Raw genomic sequence first — 17,703 nt, 5'->3', positions numbered from 1 at the left:
GGACTGGTTGGATCTCCTTGCAGTCCAAGGGACTCTGAAGAGTCTTCTCCAACACCATAGTTCAAAAACATTAATTCTTCGGTGCTCAGCTTTCTTTATGGACTCTCACGTCCATGCATGACTACTGAAAAAACCATAGCTTTGACTAGACGGACCTTTGTTGGCAAATACTTGAAGTTATACAAAGTCTGTGTTTAAAACTTTTACTTTATTTGAGAAAGATACAGACTTAAGAACTCAGTTAAGCCATGAATAAAAGTTTAAATAACCTTTTTATTTTAATTTGATGGGAAAAATTTCTTCTTGAGACCAATATGATTGTATTGTTTATTATGTGACAGATTTTCAAATTGTCCATAAACATGTTTTGTTAAACTCAACTTGGCAGATAATTTATTGAGCTTCTGTTATGTCAGACTCTCCACTGGTGAAAACCTTCAAAAATGCCTACCTTTAAAAAGCTCATAGTCTACATAACAAAAATTAACAGTTTGGATATAAGTACTATAATTTATGTACAGTGTGCTTTTAGAAGCAGAGATGTAGTAGCCTGCACAAAAATACCAGAAGCATTTTTTAGATGCAGTATGTACTATATGCTTTGAAAGACTAAGTAGGAATTTACCATGTGATAGAGAAGAAGAAGTCTATTTAGGCAGAAAACGTAAACAGAACCATGCAGCCTTGAACATAGCAAGGTGTTTGGGAACTCAGGACGGGGTGTCTGTGGCCAAGGTTAAGATGAAGCTCAGAGGGCAGCACAGAGGCTGGGACACGGATTGTGACATTGTTGGGGAATCATGTTATAACCCAGCTCATCAGAATCACCAGTGAAGCTCCATTTTTAAATGAGATTGCCAGGCTTTCACTCAGTTTTACTGAATCTTTGAGAGAGGAATCTAGGTAATTTTCTTAAGTTCTGTAATGATTAAATGTGTGTTATTTTGCCAAATTATACTTCAGCTGAGGGCAGAGAGTATGTCTCTAGTCTCTTAGGTATACAGGACACAAAGTATCACAACTTAGTTAAAGGACTTGGAGGTCATCTGGTTCAGTCTTGTCTCTGGCCTGTCCTGTCTCCCCTCAGTAACATCCTGGACAGGGGTCCTCTACTCCCGTTGATGAAGCTCACCATTTGATTTCTGTTAGCTGGTTCTGATGATCAGATTTCCTTTGCATTGAGTTGAACTTTGCTGCTTTATGCCTCACTGGTTCTAGGCAGTATCCCTCATACTACATTCCAGCTAAGATCTTTCCAGTGCAGCGCAGAGCTGGAAATACTACTTCCTGTTTCTGAACTACTGTGTTAATGCAGTATTAGCACCCCACTCCAGTACTCTTGCCTGGAAAATCCCATGGATGGAGGAGCCTGGAAGGCTGCAGTCCATGGGGTCGCAAAGAGTCCGACACGACTGAGCGACTTCACTTTCACTTTTCACTTTCATACATTGGAGAAGGAAATGGCAACCCACTCCAGCATTCTTGCCTGGAGAATCCCAGGGACGGGGGAGCCTGGTGGGCTGCCGTCTATGGGGTCGCACAGAGTCGGACACGACTGAAGCGACTTAGCAGTAGCAGTAGCAGGGGCTAATAGTGCCCCTAGATACTTTTTTTACATATCATGCTGAAGTGGCTACTTTTCCTAAACCCTTAACAAGTATTAGTATCTGTTACCGAAAAATAGAAGGAAGAATGAGCAGGGAAATAAAAGCATTTTTAACTAGCCTAGATGACCTTAAAGTCTTTAGTTTATTGCTTTAGTAAGATTGAATTTAGACATAACTTTTTATTTTACCAATTTTCCTTTGAAACAACAGTATATTTTAAAAGTATAGTAAGAACTGAAATTAGTATCAAACCTTTTTATTATCTTTTTTGAACTAGATCTTTTCAAATGACAAAGACAGTTTAAATTTAGCATTATTACAGAACATTTGGAAATGAGGAAAAGGGAAAATACTAGTCCCAGTTCTTCTACTTTAAAAAACTACCGTTTATTTTGGTATATAATTTTAGCTTCTCTAGTCTTTTTAATAGATTTTATTGTTACAACTATAATATCCATACAGTTCTGAACTCTGCCTTTTTCACTTGACATTAAATCATAAGCATTTTCCAAGTTTTTATAGTCATCATAACCATCGTTTTTAATTGGTTGCATTATATTCTTTTGAATAGCTTAGTGGTGAAGAAAACAGACTGGAGCCAGACTGCCTGGGTTAGTATCCCAGCTCTACCGCTTACTGGCTCTATGATCTTGGGCAACTTATTTAACTTCCCTGTGTCTCAGTTTTCCCATTCTGTAAACTGGAGATAATGTTCCCCACCTCATAGGGTTATGAGGATTACACGTGTTAGTGTATGTGAGGCACTTACTGTGCCTGACATATAGTAAATGCTCTAGAAGGATTATCAAGGATGCCACATACCAAAACTTAAATAAACTTAAGTATATCTTCCTTGGGGACTTTTAGGTTGCTTCTGTTTCTTGCCTTTCACAGCCTTGTTAGGATTGACAAAGTGTACCTTTAAGATTATCTTCAAAATTTTTTGCATGAGCTCTCTTTCTCAGCCGTATTTTAAACTTTTAAATTGGCTTGTGCTCCACTTGAAGGTATTTGTACGGCATCTACACCTTTTGTGTTGTTGGGAGATGTTTTGGACTGTCTTCCTTTGGATCAGTGTGACACAATATTCACTTTTGTGGAAAGAAATGTTGCTACTTGGAAATCAGTAAGTGCCTTAGTTTCTTTTTCTACTAACTTTAGCTTTCTATAGATCCAGAGTTCTGAGGGTAGTTTGTTTTGTTTGTGGCTTTTATTTCTGACCTTGCTGATGGCTAAAAAGTTTGTCTTTATGAGAATTATATGTTCTGCTCTCTTGGAAAAGCCAAGTAAGAGTCACATGGAGAAAAAAATGACAGTACAAAATTTGAGTAGAAACAGTTACCTTGAAAACACACACTTTTACATGTTTTAAAAGTTACTTAGAATCGTATTTGTTATATGTTTGAAAATATTTCATTAAAAAATGTCATTTGCTTGGAAGAAGTGAAAGCGGCATAGTAGATTCAGCACACATTAGTGTTCTTTAAAATCTTAATTCCTGTGACTTACTATTGAAGAATGTGCAGCAACGTCAGAACAACTAATAATTTCTGTCTTAATTTCAGAATACATTCTATTCTGCTGGGAAGAATTATTTACTACGTATGTGCAATGGTAAGTGAGCACTAAATGATTGGTTTTTAAGAAGGTAATATGGCCAGGAAACCAGGTGGTTGAATTAAACACAGGTGATAAAATTTTTTTTAAGTAGATTGTATTTTCATTTTAAAATAGCAGTCTGATTTATTAAAACTGATCGTTTGCTTTAAATTTATCTATTCCTGTTCTAGGTATAAACTTAATGAAAACCAAAAAGTTGAGTGAAGTTTATCTTGCCCATGTTAAACTCATTTTATTTTTAATTTTCTAGTCCTTTTTTTTGTGACAAAAAATAGTTTCTACCCCCATTTTGAGAACTACTGCTTTAGGAAAATACTTTTGAACTGGTTAAGACGTTTGGATATATTGTAATAAATATAGAATGATCTCTTCTGTGTAACCTTTGTTTCCATTTGTTGTTAGATCTCCTACGAAGATTATCAAAATCCCAGAATACAGTCTTCTGTGGACGAATTCAACTCTTTTTGGCCAGGCTTTTCCCTTTATCTGAGAAATCAGGTGAGCTTTGGTACATAAGTTGCTTTGAAGGAAAATTTTTACCTGTTTTTCATGGACTAGAATATACCATGATGATTTAAAAAAAAAAAAAAATTCTAAAAAGTTGAAAGATAGCATAGGAAATTGTCACTTGTTTTTCATTTACTTGTAAGTAGTTGTACCTATTCCAGTGCATAATACAGGTAACACTCAAATAAAGCCATTGATTCTTCAAGTTCAAAGTTTATTAATAATAATGTACAGTTGAATCACATTGAAATATGTAGACATGAATCACGTTTTTATTTCATTTCCTAATACTTGCCAATTTTTCTGCTTCCATTTTCTTCTTCAATCACTGCTGTTTAGCCTCATTTACTTTTGTTCATTTCTTATATCATTGTGAAATATAACAGTAGTATGAAAAGTGCATAAAGTAAGCATATAGTGTAATAATTATAAAGCGTATAGTTGGGTAACCACTGTTCAGGTCCAAAAGTGAAGCATGGCCGTTCTCTCGAGCCCTCCACAGTCTGTTTAGATATGCCAGATTTTAACTGTCTATCTGCCTCAGTCACCCCTTCCTTGCTGCTGTTGCTGCTAAGTCGCTTCAGTCGTATCCGACTCTGTGCGACCCCATAGATGACAGCCCACCAGGCTCCCCCGTCCCTGGGATTCTCCAGGCAAGAACACTGGAGTGGGTTGCCATTTCCTTCTCCAATGAATGAAAGTGAAAAGTGAAATTGAAGTCGCTCAGTCATGTCTGACTCGTAGCAACCCCATGGACTGCAGCCTGCCAGGCTCCTTCGTCCATGGGATTTTCCAGGCAAGAGTACTGGAGTGGGGTGCCATTGCCTTCTCCAACCCCTTCCTTAATACCAGGCTAATCTACCACCTACTTCACATGTTGTTGTAAGGATTAAATGAGTTAAAATATGTGAAGAGCTTACATCAGTGCCTGCTTGTGGTAAGACCTATAGTGTGTGTTAGCAGTGGCAAAATCACCTGTGACTTTATTTTTGTCCTGCTATATCTGCTTTTTTTCTTTCCTCTTATTTAAATGTGGTCAGGATTAATTTCAGTTTACCAGTGTATTTACAACTTGTATTTCTGATCCTCTATCTGTGACTATTTTCTCCTTTAGACTTTTCTTTAGTGCAAATTTTGTTTTGTCTGAAAATCTTTATTTCTTTACTCTTGAAGAATGGTTGAAGATTAGATAGAATGGTTGAAGTATAGAGATTGTAGGTTGGCACTGGATATAGGATTTCATTTAGTGGAAGGTCATCATTACTTTGCCTGTGTCTTCTAGAGAGGAGTCAGATGTCAGTCTAACTCCTTTGAAGCTAATCTAGTTTTGTTTTGTTTTTTTTCTCTCTTTGCTCTTGAAATTTTCTTTTTCTTTGAATTTTTGTTCTTTTGTTTGTGGGGTTTTTGGTTTTTCAGTTTTATATAATGTGTCTAAGCATGGATTTTTAAAATTTATCATTCTTCAGATTTGTGGGCATCTTGAGTTTGTGCATTGGTTATCCTTCATCCACTTTGTAAAAATTTAAACTGATATTTCTTCAGCTATTGTGTATGCTGCTTTCTCTTTATGGAACTCTAGTTAACATTCTGTACCTTGTCTGTCTCTTACACTTTCTACATTTTCCATCTGTCTCTCTTTCCATCACATTCTGCGTGATTTCTCTAGAAATGTTTTCTAGTTTACTACTTCTCTGTTCATCTATGAATAATCTGCTGCAAAATGAGTTCTTAATTTCCATAATTGTACATTTCATTTCTAGAAAGTCTTTAAGTCTGCTGTGTCACTTTTTAGTTTCTTATTCCCTGTTTTCAAGCTTGTTTTTTAGTTGTCTCACCAGGGTAAGCGTTGTTACTTCTACTTATGTGTCTGATAATACCAGTGTCTTAAGTCTTTGCGGCTGTTTGTCACGCACACTTGTGCCTGCTTCTCACTCATGGTGTCGTATCTCTTTGTGTGTTTCTGGTTAGCGTTTGATGTTATGTTTGAGAAAGTATTTGAAGGAATAGTTTGGAGGCCTGGGTTAGATACTTTTCTCCAGAAAGGGCTTTCATGACCCGCCAGGCACCTTAGAAGGTACTATGACTAGTGTAAGCTTACCTTCATCCAGCCCAGCTCAAGGTCTGTGATTGCTCAGGTCGAGAAGACTTGGCACTGGGCTGCAGTTTGGTTCATCCCTACCCGAGGACGTAGTCCTGTATGTCCCAGCCTAGAAGATGGTTGGGGTAGGATTTATTAGATTCCACACCTTCCTTGGACTCAGATTTATTTTTAACATCCTCACTTCAGGAAGCTGCTAAAAGAGTGGCTCAGTTTTGCAACTGATTCTTCCTGTTTGACAGACAGAAGTGGCTTTGAGTGCTGACGCTGCATTGCTTATCTTTCTTGCCTTCTTGGTTTTTGCCATATATTCCTCACTGAATGTTAGCTCTCTACAGTTTTTAAGAAAAACCAATTTTTCTATTTCATTGCCTAAAACAGTGCTGTGAACCGGGTTTATGCTCTGTAGGAATTTATAGAATTAATGTAATTGATCCAAGTTTGTAGTTGTCCATAGTGAGAGGATTAATCTGAATTGTTAATTAGCTGGTTAATTATTAGCCTTCTGTTACTGGAAGCTCAACTTTTTCTATTTTTTAACAGCTTTACTGAGATGTGAATTCACATACCATACAGTTCTCCATTGAAAATGTGCAGTTTTCTGTTTTTTAGTATATTCACAGGGTTGTGCAGTCATCACTGCAGCTGATTTTAGAACATTTCTCCTCCTATAGGAGCCCTGTGCCCGCTGTCATTCTGCACTTACCCTCATCCCTGCCTTTCTCCCAGGCCCCGAAGAATAGGTCATCTACTTACTCATCTCAGGATTTTTCCTATTCTAGACATTTTAAAAAATGGAATAATACAATATGTGGTCTTTTGTGACTGGCTTTTTTAACTTAGCATCTTCAAGGTTCATCTGTGTTGTATGTATCAGTAGTTGATTCTTTTTTACAACTGAATGATACTCTCTGTATGGATAGACTGCAGTTTGTTAATCCATTTATCAGTTAATGGACACTTGAGTTGCTTCTGCTTTTTGGCTATTGTGAATAAAGCTGCTGTGAGTATCTGTGTACAAGTTTTGTGTGGATGTATGTTTTCACTTCTCTTGGGCATATACATAGAATGGAATTGATGGGTCATATGGTGACTGTTTTGGAGAAGGAAATGGCAACCCACTCCAGTGTTCTTGCCTGGAGAATCCCAGGGACGGGGGAGCCTGGTGGGCTGCCGTCTATGGGGTCTCACAGAGTCGGACACGACTGAAGCGACTTAGTAGCAGCATGGTGACTGTTTTAATTTCTCCTGGAGGTATATATCAGAGTAGAATTACTGGGTCACGTGGTAACTCTGTGTTTAAGTTCTTGACAGGGCACCAGACTGTTTTCCCAAGTGGCTGCTTCGTTTTACAGTCTTATCGTTGATGCAAGTGCCTTCCGGTTTCCAAACATACTTACTAACAGAAGCTAGGTTGGCATTTGGGGATATCTTGTAGTACTTTTTCTTTTCTTGTGTTTGTAGATGCTGAAGAGTCAGTAGAGTATATCCCAAGACCTTTAGAAAGCTGTTTTAGCATGTAGTTTATCCATTAAATTTAGTTAAGTATGACTGAAATTTTTAACCTAATGGAGAATTATGTCATATGCTATTGAGTAACAGAGAATAGACAAAGATATTTTAAGTAAGTAATACAGAATGGTGAGCCAAGTTCATTCACTAGCTTAATGACTTCATCTAGCATATTAGTTTTTCTTAAAAAAAAAAAAAGGCTTTTTGTTTTAAAATAATTTTAGACTTAAAGTCTAGAGTATATGTATATGTAAAGATACTAGATATAAAGTATGTGAATAGCTTCACCTAATGTTAACCTGTTACATACTATGTACATTTATCAAAACTGAGAAATCAGCATTGGTGCAGTACTTTATTTAGACTTCATCAGTTTCATCACTGCTTTCTTTGTTGTTTAAGGATCAAATCCAGGATCCTGCATTTAGTTGTGATGTCGTTTTAATCTCTCCAGTCAGTGACAGTTCCTCAGCCTTTGCAATTTTTTTCATGACCCTCATAGTTTTGAAGAGTCCTGGTCAGGTATTTTGTAGAACGCCCTTCAGTTTATGTTCGTCCAGTGTTTTTCATAGTTAGATTGCAGTTGTGGATTTGAGGAAGAAGACCACAGAGGTGATGTGCTTTTTTCGGTGCATCGTTTCAGCATGGTGTTGATGTATCTTTTTACTGGGGATGTTATCCTTGATCACCTAATTAAGATAGTTGATTGCTATATTTCTCTACTACAAGCTACTATATTCCCCTTTGTAATTAATAAATATTTGGAGGGAGATACTTTGAGGCTTTGCAAATATTCTTTTCCTCCTTAAACCTTTGTCCACTGAGTTTAGTAGCATTCATCAGTGGATCTTGCCTATAGCGATTATTATTAGGTTTCCTGGTGGTGATTTTCTATCTCTTTCATACCTTCTACATTTATGAATTGGAATTCTTCTCTAAAGAAGAGTTGTCTCTGGAATTCCCTGACGGACCAGTGGTTAGGCCTCTGAGTTTTCACTGCTGAGAGCCCAGGTTTGATCCCTGGTCAGGGAAGTAAGATCCCATAAGCCATGCAACGCAGCCAAAAAAAAACCACAACAGTTGTGTTTTCCCCCTTGTTTACTTATCAGTTCAGTCATCTATTTCAAAATGAAACTCATGAATATTTATTTTATATGAGTTATAATCTCACAATATCATTTTTTACTTTGTTCAGATTGCTGTTGTTCTCCCCCTCGGATCACTTTCATGCATCCTGATATAAAAGGATAGTTGAGGTGCATCATGCATTTTTCCTTCTCAGCCACTGGAATCAGCCACTTCTCCAAAGAGCCTGATTTGTCTTATTTTTAAGACAAGATCTGGGCTCTAGATATGCTAGTTATTTTATTACTAGAATATCACTGCTTCTAGGCCATCTCAGTGGACAGAGCTTGGAAAGATATGAATAAATACTAACATATACATATGCATCTTTATGTTATCTGTCTACATTTTTTTTAAATGACCAAAAACAGTGATATCATAGTGACTGATAACTTGTGAATCTAACCTCGCACCAGTAGACCTGCTTATTTCTAACTTCTTTCCCTGACAGTGAGAAACATGGCTCTCACTATAACTTTTTTTGTATATATTATTACACATTTATACTATCTGAGTAATACAGTTTCTGATTGTGCTTCAGCAAAATCATAAATTAGTACATAAAGCATTCTGTGAAATTGTTCTAGAATATTCATAAATAACAAAGCAACTATATCTGTATTAGTATATATAGAATTCTGCATACTCTAAAAGCACCTTCAAGAAATGAATTTTAGAAAGAATTTGAAAATCAAGTGTGATATTATTTCTGACTTGATCTTTTGCTTAATTAGTTATTTATCATTTTATATATTTTAGTTATATGACAACAAAGTTGTATTCTTAAACTGGTTTAGGTGTTTGGGTTTGCTTTGAAAATCTTTTTTTTGTTTTTTTAATAGGTCTTAACTTGCAGAGTCAGTTTAATCTGGAAAATGTCACTGTTTTCAATACCAATGAGCAGGAAAGCACATTGGGTCAGAAGGTGAGGCTGATGTGAAATCAACAGAACATATTTTAAGTTTGTTATTGAGATAACTAGGACTTCCCAGGTGGCACAGTGGTAAAGAATACTCAGGAGACATGGGTTCAATCCCATGTCTGGGTCAGGGAAGATTCCCTGGAGAAGGAAGTAACAAGCCACTCCAGTGTTCTTGCCTAGAAAATTCCATAGACAGAGGAGCATGGCGTCACAGAGTCGGACCCAACTGAGCATATGTGGCATTGAAAACAGTCCAGAGTTGGCAAATGGTTAGACATTCATTACCTGCTCTTCATTTAGGAGCAAGTTACAAAGTTTAAAAAATTTTTAATAAGATATAACTGATATTTCACATTAAATTAATCAGAATACTTTACTTAATTTATCCCTTAAATTATAATCATTGTCAGTTTGGAAATGATACTGACTTTAAGATTTTTCCTTTCCCTTTTATGTATTTTTTAGGTATTTCTTGGACTATTCTATGTAAACTAGTTGTTTAAAATTTTTCAATATGGAGCTGGACACCAAGCATATCCTAAAGTGTTCCCAGATAATAAGTGTTATGTGTACAAGTTGGGGAAGATTTTCAGAGTTCAATTAAAGCTGGGGGAAAAAACTACTTAAATTCCCTTTGAGGGTTAGTTACTGTGATTCATGGAGTCCTTAGTGTACTAATGATCCTCTCACTTCTCCAAAGATCATTGTGTACTATATTTCCAAATCATGTTTTGCCATAGATTCTCTCTTCGTGGAGAGAATCTACTGACCACATTTGGAAAAGGACTGGTTTAAAACTTTACACTATGTCTTCATGATTATCTTATTGTCATACTGCTCTTGAGTTCTTGGATCCCTGTTGTATAGAATTCTCTCTGCCTGACAACTGCTTCATGACCAGATGTACATTTTTTAAAATTTAGCACACAGAGGACAGAGAAGAAGGAATGGATGTAGAAGAAGGTGAAATGGGAGATGATGAAGCTCCAACAACTTGGTGAGTGTATAGAAGTTCAGATTTCTTGATTTACAAAGAAAATACCTTAATGATTTACCAAGTACTAAGGTACAGAGAGGAAGGAGGTAGGAGAATGTAGACAAGGATGAAGGAAATAATGCTTACAGATTCCTTTTATTTGTAACTTTATATATATATATATGTCTTAAAATTTTAGCTCCTAAATCACTAATGGACTGAATCATTTGGTTTCTAAATTGTGTGCAGGCAGTCTGCTGTTTAGGTGTGGCCGACCTTATACAGATGCATAACGTTTGAAAAGCTAATCACAGGCAGCTCCTCCCTTTCTCCCTTCCATTTCACTTTGCGATCATGGTGCTATATGGGTCACTAAACCTAGTTCCTGTTTCCTGTATAAAATTACAGTGTTTCTTGGAATATTTGGGCATGAAGCTTAGCAAAGATGCTAACTATAATCCATAGGTTAAGGTTTATTCAGAAAGAATGGAATAAGCTAGTATGCAATTATGTTTACAGACAGAATTAATTTTAAGTGGTGATATGGAAATATTTTTGTAGATATTGGGGGATATGAAGTAGTTGATACTGCAACCATTTTTAACATATGATTAATACTGAAAGACTTCATTGGCCGTTTCTGATAATAGGATTTGCTGATATAAAGTCTAAATGTCTATTTTAAAATCAAAAATTGAAACAGTTTATAGCATAATGATTGCTTGCAAAATTAAAAATTAAAAGAATATGTGTTCACACTGAAGATTTGTAATGTATCCAGATTGAACTAGTAATGCCATTTTTGTAATCCTAAATTAATATGTACCTAATGTGTTTGTTCCTTACTAGGTCTCCTTAACTTAGTGTGTGGGATATAGCACCTTTGACTTTTAACATTAGAGTCAAATGAACATTAGTTTAAACCACATAGAAATTAATTTCTTTCTCATGTAAAAGTCTGAAGACAGGTGCTTCAGGGCTGATGCAGTAGCCCTCTTGAGGGAGGTCGTCTGGGAACCCAGGTTCCTTCTAACTTCTTAGTCCACTGTCCCCGGGTATTTGCTTTTTTCCTGCCGTCTTGGATGGTTCATCATCACATCTGCCTTCCAGCCAGGGAAAAGGGAAAATGGTGAGAAATGGCCCACAGAGGACATGTGACTCCTGCTCCCAAATGATTGGGCAGGACCTAATCACATGGCCAAAATTCAGGGGTTCCATTACCGAAGATAAAGACAGAATAAGGGTCTGAGAACCCCTGAAATTATTTATAGTAAAGTTTATATAAGTATTTATGAATTTGTTTTCTTTTCTGGGGAAAGAGGCTTTCATTAACTTTTTAAAAGGATTTGTGCCCGAAGGAAAACTAAAGCATTTAGATATTTCTAAAAGGACTTAAATAATTTATTTAATGTAACATTTGTTTTATCAGCTCCATTCCAATTGATTACAACCTGTACCGAAAATTTTGGTCACTTCAGGATTACTTTAGAAACCCTGTGCAATGCTATGAGAAAATCTCATGGAAAACTTTTCTCAAGGTGAGTTACCGTTGCAGAGTACCAAAAGCCCATTATTTTATAGCTAATGGCAGAGTCAGAACTTGACTCTTGTCCAGCACACTTTTCACTATTTAGTTCTTCTGACTATATGTTTTTATACCTATTTCATGATATAGATGGTAAGCTGTAGATTACTATGTAAACAGTTGATTTTGAGAGTAGTTTATAAATTATTTGAGGATTTAAAGGTTAGTAGTTACAGCTTTGGTTTTTTATATTGGTTTGATTTTTTACATAGTATGGTCAACATGCATTGGTGAACTGTTTGCAGACTACATTCTGCCTTTATTTCACACAGAATTATTTTGCCTGTTCTGTTATTACAGGACTTTGCAGACTATGGCCTTGGACCACATCCAGCCTAATGCCTGCTTTTGTAAATAAAGTTAATACAATATTGGCAAACAGCCACACCAACAATTTTCCTATTTGTGATTGCTTTTGTGCTGTGATGGCTGACTTTTGTAGTTGAGACCATTTGATGAGTCATATGGTCTAAAATATTTGCTGTCTGACTTTTGCAGGAAAAATTTGCTAACTTTTTTTTTTTTTTAAAGAATTCTCTGTATTTCTTTCCTTGGCTACTTAAAGGTCATTTTGTCCTTTTTGTTGTAATCAGAATCTAAAGTTAATAGGTATAGCTTTTAAAAGTAGAATAGTGTGTATTCTGTGTTACTTTTTAAAGTTTTATATGCAATAAAGTTTTTATTTTATATGCAGTACTTTTTTTTTTCCCCTATAACTGTCCAAATTGAGATTAAATAGTAAGTGAGAAGTCACTTGGAATTGTCCCTCGGCTGGATAGAGTTTGACATCATGTTTTTATTTGGTCGCTGTCTTTAGCACAGAAGAGGCTTGAGAGTTCCCACTGCTGATTAGACAGCTAACTTTACTGACAAATCTCTTTATTCTCTCAAAACTTTACCTTCTCTGTTTTCTCCTTACACATACTACTTAAGAAATCACATATCTTCAGAAGTAGAGAGCGTATTCTAGTTTTAGAATAACCATAAAATCTCACACAGAATAGTTTTATCCTATTTTGCTGTCATAATTTTTCTTCCTTAATGTGCCTTCAGTATGCATATATGGTTAACTAGAAATAAATTACAGATTATTTTGATATAGAGAAGCACTAAGCAAGTGATTGCGCAACAGTGCCAAATTAATTTGTATTTTTATTTTGCAGTATTCTGAAGAAGTCCTAGCTGTTTTTAAGAGTTATAAATTAGATGATACTCAGGCCTCAAGGAAAAAGATGGAAGAATTGAAAACAGGAGGAGAGCATGTATATTTTGCAAAATTTTTAACAAGTGAAAAGGTATGAATCTCCTTTTTTCACGAAGCACAGTAAGAAATATTTTTGTTTTTATTATTTAGCTGATACTCTTGTAAGTTAAATACAGTAGAAAAGTTTCTGACTTTATTTTTTGTTAAAACTGGTAAATGTTAGTTTGAGAGTCCTGTTTTTTTCTTGTAGAAGTAAGACTGATTTCAAAGGTAAACGAAATTGTTGTGCATTGTCTGTTTTGTAAATTTACTTTAGGATAAGTGGGTTTTAGTTACTTTCAAGTACATATATTTGAACCTTAAGTTAGGATTTAATTTGCATTTATGAAAATATTTTGTAATTTTCCATTTAGGTACAACAAGGGGTTTTAAAATTCCCTGCTAATTTTATTTATACAGTTTAATAAGTACGTTTTTTTCAGTTACAGTGCTAAGGGATTGTGTAAGTTTCTAGTCAGGATGGCACATTGAGTTTGTTTCAGCTCACTTCTTTTGCTCCAGACACATAGCAATGATAGGTAAAATATAAAAAGAAAACCACAAAGACAAAGCTGGGCTTCCTTATCCAAAGCTGGATAAATATCTTCATGGACCAGAACTGCCAAGTAGTAAGTGAAAAGAAAGCCTTGGGCCTCCTGGATCCGATGTTCCAAGCAGGTGATGGCACCCAAGGGTTTGGCTATGAGTGAGACCAGTTGGGTTCCATGTGAGACGAGCAGCCAGAGCCACATTCACCTGCTTGAAGCCAGAGCCTGGGGTAGAAATTAACCCATTTTTGAAAAGAAGCTAAGATAGATATTACCATTCTTCTGCCAAAGGCTGTCCTTTCATTCAGAACTCTCTGATGAATTCCGAAATCCAGTGCTAAGAAAGATCACCAACAAAATCAACTATTGATGTATATGTTCCAGAACTTTATGTATGTTTTGGATGATCAAAGAGATCACTGACAATAGAACATCCTTTGAGAATAGGAAATTGTGAAACTGAAAAATTTGAGCAGAAATGAAATAGAACAGTTTAATATGACAGCTACTTGAGAGTCAAATATGATCATTGAAAGCATAGCACATAGAATTGAACAATAGATTGGACATAGATGACAAGAGAATGAGTGATGAAAAGTTCACTGAAAACAGAGTACAAAGAGACAGATTTTTTTGCTAACCTGAAAGCAGTTAGGAGCCATGGAAGATAGACTGAGAAATTCCAGCATATATTTAAGGAGGATTTCCAAAGAACAGAAGGGAGAGAATGGTGGAAAAACTAAGGGACTGAAGAAAGTCCCAAGTTCTCACATTGAAAGCGTGCTGCAGCTGCCAAGCAGGATAAAGAAAGATGAATCCATACTTCAGTACATTATGCTGTTACCTGCGAGTATAAAGAGAAGACCTTAAATAGGCCACCAAAGAGGGGAGAGGGGAAAAACCCCACAAATATACTGGAACAGAGTCCTAACAGATATCAACAATAGGTACCAGAAAGCAGGGGAGAAATATTTCTGCTGAGAAAAAAAACAACAAAAAAACCCTATCTATCTAGAATAGTGTCTCCTTTACTGACTGTGAGCGTTTTCACCAGTGCAGACAGTGTGAGCTCTCCGGGTTAAGCACTGGAATCCCATTAGGTAATATTATGACAGAGGTATGGAAAGAAAAAAAGGCACAGAGAATTGCAGCAAAGAATGTAAGGAGTGATGTCTTGCCTGTTAGGCAGCAAGTTTATCTTAAATTTCAGCATAGAACCCTTCTTGTGCAATCTTCATATTTTCCCCATGTATTTCCAGCATACAATGCAGTCATTGATGAACCTTTAGAGTTTTACAAACTGCAGTTTGTTCGAAGACTTTTGCTGACACTCATGCCAGTTTTAACGTATGAGTGTGCTTCCACTCATCTGAGAAGGCAAACACAATTACTAAACCTTTATTCAGTACATGAAATAAAACCAACTTGAAACGGTCCTCAAGGTGGGGGGCCTGAGCTGCCGTCTTTCTTGTAACACTCTTGTACTCTGGGTCTGACGCAGGGCAGCTCCATGAATATCAGTGAACATAGTGGAAAGTTTAGGGCATACTCATCATTCTTTCTTGTTTTTAGAATCCCTTCCATGTGTGAGTCAAGCCATAGTTATGGAAACAAGAGAGTAAATTCTTTGGGGCTGCCAAGTAGCCATGACTAAAGATAGGGTTTAAGAAAAAAAATACCCTGCCAATGTAGGCTCTGGATCTGGAGCCTAATTCTAAAGAAGAACAAATTCTAAAAGAATTGGCAGAGAGGACTGGTTAACTGATACAAAGATAAGAATAAAGCTGGAATGAGAAATGACCCATTGTGACTATGTTATTAGCCAGAGTAATAGAAATTAGTAATAACTATAGCAAAAGAACCATTAAAAATGTTAGCTCCTCGAGAGATGAGAGCACTACATAGTCAGGATTTACACAGAGACCTAAGTCAGTATATTTATAAGTGCTGACAGGCATTTGAAAAGAAACATTCACAACGAGGGTGGTCACTGCCACTTGAACAACTTCCCAGGATTATGTAGGAACTCGGTGGTCCCTTTAAACAATTTAAGAAAGAACTGTAGTACACTTGAGAGAGGTTATGTTTTCCTTGAAATCTCTCAAGATACACAGTTGATCAGTTTTATACAGTATTTGAGAAATAGGCAGCTCCTACAGCAATACCACTTTTATATCAGAAAGACTGCTGTCCTGTTCCCTACTCCCTGACAGACAAGTCCCTGGGCTTTCCCAGAAAAGCAAAGGCTACTCAATCAATAGAAAAAAATTAATATTAAAGTTTATACATTATTTTTACCAAATTATTAGGCAAACTGGAGATTATATACAGGCACTCTTATTTGAAGTAAAGGAAACATTCTAAACTAGCTCAGATAAGGCAGGGAGAAGCCCACATCACCAAAGGCCCAAGAGAAAATCACAGATTCGTGTGCTAGATGGCTGTTGGTTTGTCTTCCCGGGAATAGTGGTTTCCTTTTAAAGAGATATGCCTTTTATAATCTTACCCTTCTAGTTTGATTAGCTAAGCTTTGTAATTCCATTGGTTTGCATTAAGAAGCAATAAAAATAGACCTAAGAAGCTTTAAACTTATGTGGAAGAGAGAACACAAGAGAAATTTAACAACTGGAATATAGAGCACGTGCATAATAATTTGCATCCATGGAGGATGTATATAAGTAAAAACTGATCAAAAAAGTTGAAGTATTAGGGTGGAAAGAGACATACCACGCAAATACCAACAAAAAGAAAGCTACATAAATACAAATAAAATTTAAGGCAAAAAATGTTAAGTAGGATGAAGGAATATACCACTCCAGTGTTCTTGCCTGGAGAATCCCAGGGACAGGGGAGCCTGGTGGGCTGCCGTCTATGGGGTCGCACAGAGTCGGACACGACTGAAGTGACTTAGCAGCAGCAGGATGAAGGAATGCATATTAAAGGAATGAGCCACGAAGAAGATATCATACACTTACCTGCACTTAATAATATACCCTCAAAATATATCAGGAAAAACTTCAAACAATATGAGAAATTGGCAGGTCCACAGTTATAGTGGGATATTTTAAGTGCCTTCATCAAAAACTGATGGGTTGAGCAAACTAAAGATTAGTAGGTAGATGGAAGATTTTAGCAATAATGAACTTGAGAACCCGATGGTTCAGGCAGACCAAGATTAACAGGTATATGATAGGTTTGCATAATAAAAAAAATAATCCTGATGTATATGTGGAAACTTGTACACAAGTATAGATAATGTTTTGAGTACACATGCAGTGTTCACAAAATTTGTGTACTAGGTCATAAAGGACGTCTCAGCGTATTTCAGAGATTTCCTGTTGTGCAGAATACACACATTCTCTGGCCATGGGGCAATTAAATTAGAACTATGAAAAGGATAGTTTTAAAAGATGTGAATGTATGGAAACATGAAAAGCATTCTCCAGGAATTAAAGAGGAAATCACAATGGAAATTCTAAATTTTTTATAAATACATTGTTATACAGCAGACTGGAAGTATTTTATGTCATGTGTGTGGGTCACAAAGTGAGAGGTAAAAATATTACTTGAAATATTGAAAAATATTGCACTAATGAAAAATTTAAGAACGAACGACTAAGAATTTAATAAGCTGAAAAAGATACAGAATAAGCCTTGAGAGAAGTAGATAATAGCACAAATTAATGAAGTATAAGAAGCTATAGAACATAGCAAAACCAAAAGCTTGAAAAGAAAAATTTTATAAAAAGAATTTTTGTAACAGTTCTCATAGAACAAGCCTGACCAAGGAAAAAATAAAAAGGTACCAATAAACATTGTTAGCAATAAAAATAGGAGTAATTGGAAGTCAAGAGACAATAAAATGTGTAAGAAACTATATTCTGAACTGCTGTATTTTTAGATCTAATGAAATAGTAATTTCATAGAATAATTAATTGCCACAATGGATTCACAAAGAAA

General features: G+C 36.0%; 1 protein-coding gene across 1 annotated transcript in view; it reads left to right on the top strand.

The window, feature by feature from the left end:
- The window catches only part of THOC1 (THO complex subunit 1), a 38,681-nt gene that overhangs the window by 5,492 nt on the left and 15,486 nt on the right, over nucleotides 1-17,703 (top strand). Inside the window, exons 5-11 of the mRNA NM_001205480.2 lie at nucleotides 2,615-2,733; nucleotides 3,173-3,221; nucleotides 3,630-3,725; nucleotides 9,312-9,394; nucleotides 10,315-10,388; nucleotides 11,797-11,905; nucleotides 13,116-13,247. Of these exons, the coding sequence (NP_001192409.1) occupies nucleotides 2,615-2,733; nucleotides 3,173-3,221; nucleotides 3,630-3,725; nucleotides 9,312-9,394; nucleotides 10,315-10,388; nucleotides 11,797-11,905; nucleotides 13,116-13,247 (662 nt within the window). The remainder of the gene's footprint in view (nucleotides 1-2,614; nucleotides 2,734-3,172; nucleotides 3,222-3,629; nucleotides 3,726-9,311; nucleotides 9,395-10,314; nucleotides 10,389-11,796; nucleotides 11,906-13,115; nucleotides 13,248-17,703) is intronic.

Source organism: Bos taurus, chromosome 24 (assembly GCF_002263795.3).
Source record: "Bos taurus isolate L1 Dominette 01449 registration number 42190680 breed Hereford chromosome 24, ARS-UCD2.0, whole genome shotgun sequence".
NCBI classification, from domain to species: domain Eukaryota; kingdom Metazoa; phylum Chordata; class Mammalia; order Artiodactyla; family Bovidae; genus Bos; species Bos taurus.
This window is presented reverse-complemented; position numbering and strand designations above follow the sequence as displayed.